The sequence below is a fragment of the Serinus canaria genome, chromosome 4 (assembly GCF_022539315.1).
Source record: "Serinus canaria isolate serCan28SL12 chromosome 4, serCan2020, whole genome shotgun sequence".
In the NCBI taxonomy this organism is placed as follows: Eukaryota; Metazoa; Chordata; class Aves; order Passeriformes; family Fringillidae; genus Serinus; species Serinus canaria.
The window spans coordinates 58752471-58756959 of record NC_066317.1 but is presented as its reverse complement, the minus strand read 5'-3'; the positions used below and the strand labels follow the sequence as shown (position 1 = coordinate 58756959).

Here is a 4489-nt window from a genome sequence, read left to right as displayed (position 1 = left end):
TCTCTCTATCTGCAGCCTATGTATTCCCACAGTTCAGGGAAGAGGATTAGGGCCTATGACACTTTGAGAGCCCCGTGCTTTTCCTTACACATATTTCTGTTGTTTGAGATGCTCACCAGGTTGTTTTCCTTCTGGAATGAAAAGAGCCAGGGGTGTTTGTTTTTGTTACCCTCATTCCCTTTTTCCCTGCTCTGGGCAGGAAAGCTCTTGCAGCTCTGCCTCATAGGCTGGCAGGAAATTTAAGACGGCAGTAAGCTGCTGCTCGGACCACCCCCAGACTTTTCTTCCTGTTCATGCAGGAGACTATTTAATTGAGGGCTGATTTGTCCAGCTTATTCATTGATGCTCAGCAGTACCTACCTAACCAGTGGGAGTGATTTTTTCCCTCCTCTTTTGGACAAGCTGCCCACAATGAAGATGCTGCTGCTGCTGATTGCTCTGCTCTCTGCTGCTCTGCTAGCCAGCGCAGCCCCCCCGACTTGCTACTCGAGGGTGCTGTCTCTGAGCAAGGAAATCACAGAGTCCTTTAAGGAGCTGCAGACCTCCAAAACTGTGGTGAGTCCACCTAAAAACTGCTCCTGCACAGACACTGCAGGCTGCCACTTCTGAGAGAGATCTCTCTCAAAACAAAATCGTAAGGAGCTTTTCCTCCTTCCCGCAGGACTCGTGCGTGGGGACGCTGCCCAGGCTGTACTTGGACATCCACGTAAGTTTGCACACTTCTTTCTTACTGTTGTGCAGGAAAAGCAGTCAATGAAAAGTGAGAATAACTCTCAATATTATACCCCAGAGGAGTGATTTAAAAGGATTTTTAAAAGTTTAATTAACTAGATAGATGAGTGACAAAAAAAAAAAAAAACAACCATTCCTGTTTGAACCTCATTAAAATCCCAATGGACTTTCTGAGATTTTACTGGATTAAAAATTTTAAAATTAGGAAATCAATGGTTTTTAAGTTATTACCATATATACACAATTAATTTACTGTGACAGAGCCTTTTCAGAAGTTAAATAAGTGCAACAAAACTTTGAATAATAGTGTAATAGCAGAAATGTAGAATTAACTTTCTTCACTCAATAAGTTTACATCATTTAATATCCTGAGTGGTTTTTGGCATCTAGCTTTAATAAAAAGCAATGCAGGAATAACTTGCTGGCTTTTTCTCTTTTAAAGAGCTACTTGTTGAACACAGAAAGAAACAGTGTGCCTGAGGATATGGAAGTGTGATACTGAGGGGAATAAAAGCATGAGTTGTCTCCCAGCTAAGAAAAATAACTTGCACATACAGTTAGTGTCCTAGTGTTCTGCAGCAGGGTGTTTGATAAATTTTTCTCCTTTTTCCAGTGTTCAATAGAGTAGATTAAAATAGAAAATATCAGACAAAACAAATTTCTGATACATTTTTCCATAAGCAACTACACCGAGTCTTGTAATTCAGGACTCTCTAGATCCCAGTTCCAGAGCTGCCTGTGTCTCACATCATGGCAAAGACCATGGAATGTGATTCCAGTGCCTCAGTTTCCCTGACTTTAAAGCAAAAGCTGGGATATTTATTTACCTGCTTCACAAGGACATTGTGAAATTCATGTTGTCTGTGTTTTATCTTTATTTTAAGTCTGATGTAAAAATTACTTTGAAAAAACCAGGACTGGTCATGGTTTCTCCTATTGTACAGGAATAGAGGAATCAAGTCTGTGAGATCTTGATAATCTCTTCATCTGCTAAATCATGTGCTCTCTAAAAAGGGAGAGAGTGCACCTATTCTGTAGAATACTCCACCTACTATGGGAGCAGATTTGACTGTATTGGAGCTTCTGCCTCCTAAAGCATGTGAGAAATTAGCTGGCAGACTAAGACTATATATATGCAATTTTCCAAGCACTTATATGGACCCAACATCTTTGTTATAAAATACTGATGAATAATTTGCCTGACTAAAAGTTGCATAGATTACACGTATATAGAGGTAGGAATTCAAGGTTCCCACATAGCAGTAAGAATTTTGAAAGTGGTGGACTTAACATAAATCTGTGTTTGTGCAGGGTTACACAGACCTCTTTTGCATGCTTTGCAGAATTACTGTGTGTTGGCAAAGCTCCGTGACTTTGTGGCCTACCCAGGGTGTGACAGAGTGCTTGAGGTGAATGAGCTGAAGGAAAAAGCCCGGAGCCTGTACACCATCCTGATCTCCTACTGCAGAAGGGTAGGTCAAGATGCATCAACAGGGACAGAGTCCCTGCTTTTAGCCCTGCCTGTCTCCACTGTCCCCTGACCACCAAAACTCCAGCCCAAGCTTCTATCTTCTGCCTTCCTCCTTATAAATCTTACCTTTCTTTTATTCTTTTTTTTTTTTTTTTTTTTGTTTCTCCAGGACCTGGTGTTCCTCACTGATGACTGTAATGCTCTAGAAATTCCTATTTCACCTCCCATTGAACACTCCATCACTGAGAGCTAAAAGACAGTTAACCCAAAAGTTATACCTGGGAAAGTTTCAAGGAGACCAAAAGTCAAAATATGTATATACAATCTATAACATTAACAACTAAGATATTTTTCAAGCACACTAGCAATATAATCTCAGACCTACCCATTTTTCTCTGCCTTGGCAGGAAATGAATTGCATGCCTTGCATACCTACTGAGCTGCTAGGGAATCTACCATTAGGGAGCAGTTTTCGTTTGGCAAGGTAAAATATTTCAGCTTAGCCAAATGTATAAAGTATGTTTTGTTTAAACATCAGAAACTGGATTTTTTTATTTTTACTCTTTTATGAATACTAGACTCATATATATATTCTCTCTTGACTTAGCTGTTTTTCTTGTATTAGATGGGCATGGAAGGGACCATATTTTTTTTCTTAGAATGTTTGATAGAAGAAGAGTGATGCTGTACTGACAGATTTCTCTCCTGTATGGCTCATATATATATATATATCTTGATAGTTTTTGATGTCAGATTCGTGAGAATAGAGGTGAAAGAAACATGTCTCTGTGGAAAACTAAATAAAAACAATCTTCTAATCCAAGATGCTTGTGTTGCAATATGTCTTTCAAGATCAAGCTGAAAGGTGTCACTCTTATAAACTTACTTTTCACAGTCACTTGCAAGTTGTTTTTCCCAGCATAACCTTTGTTTCCACAGCAATGCAAACTTTGTTGTGTCTGCATGCTTTGACAATGTGTAAGTTTCTACTAGGAGAATTTTTCTATGCTAGGAACAATTTGTTTGATGAAATTAGTGATTTGTTTTTAATAGTATTTCTGGGTTGTGAGATATTCTGAGCCAGAGGCTCAGAAAGCCTATTAAAATTTCAGACAGTTTTTTGAGACATAACCCATATAGTTGAGCCAGCAGGATTAATAAAACTTCCAGACAGTAATTCCAAAGTCATGGGTGTCTTCAGAATGTGCAGCACATGAGACCTCCACAACCAACAGCTCTTTGGTGTCAAGAATAGAAAATATCTTCCCCATATTCTTGGAAGTAGCTGCTGTTACCTCAGAGAAACCCTTCCTTCCCCCAGAGCAAGTAATTCCTCTGTCTCCAGAATAGTATTTACTGACCATTCATCTACAGCACTGCCAGCTCCGGTGACTTGGTCAGTGGTCTCACCACATTTTATAAAAGCCCTATCTTCCATAACTGGGTGTTTGCACAACAATCACAGCTCCTCTACTCAACATCCTGATGGTACAAATCAACATGTTTGACAACTGTTACATAAATAAGTGAATAATAAGATTAATCCAAAGCAAAAAGAGTGTTGGAAAGGGTTTTTTCTTCATTATGGAATCACCTTGTTTTGTTGAAACTACTAGTACAATTTTAGCAATAGAAAATTTGACTGTGCCTTGGAGTCATAGAATAAGGTAGAAAATCTAACCCCAGGAGAGGCACATGGGGAAGAAGTAAATGAGGGCTTTTCTTTCCAGTTTGTTTCAATTCTAAGTAAGTGTACATTCAAGGAAAGTGCCTATCAGACTTTGCAATTCCCTCTTGAAGATTGAGTCCTCACGGGCAAACCCTACTAATCCTTTACATGAGCCATTCTGCCCACAGTGGTTCCACTCCAGTGTCTCTACAAGCATCTGGCAGAGGCAGTAACGACTCAGCAAGCCAACAGCCTCTGTACAACACCCAACACACTCTAGAGATACCAATACCAATTTTTCTGCATGACCTGGACATGCCCAGGGTAAACTCCTTCCACAACAGCCATATTCTGCAATAAGGGCATGCTGGCAGGTAGCCTGGTACCCACAGGAGTGTGTAAACACTGGCAGGTCCCTGGATCAAGAAGAAATACAGGTAGAGTTGAACCATTTGCTATCAGACTCCACATTCAAATTTTTGCTCCCTCTAACCAGGGAGTAAGATCCCTCCTGGGGAAGCAAGCAGTGCTGGGATAACATGAAGTTCTATCCACTTCCATAAAAGTACCAAAATCACATCACAGCTTCTGTTTTTTGTAACTTTATACAAAGCCAG

At 40.0% G+C, this 4489-nt stretch overlaps 1 protein-coding gene across 1 annotated transcript; it reads left to right on the top strand.

Moving 5' to 3' along the window:
- The first annotated feature begins 223 nt into the window (after positions 1-223).
- Positions 224-2987, top strand: CYTL1 (cytokine like 1). The gene is made up of 4 exons (XM_009099394.4): positions 224-555; positions 662-706; positions 2076-2204; positions 2373-2987. Exons 1-4 carry the CDS (start codon positions 343-345, stop codon positions 2454-2456), a joined length of 471 nt encoding a protein of 156 aa, XP_009097642.4. The 5' UTR covers positions 224-342; the 3' UTR covers positions 2457-2987.
- The last annotated feature ends 1502 nt before the right edge of the window (positions 2988-4489 follow it).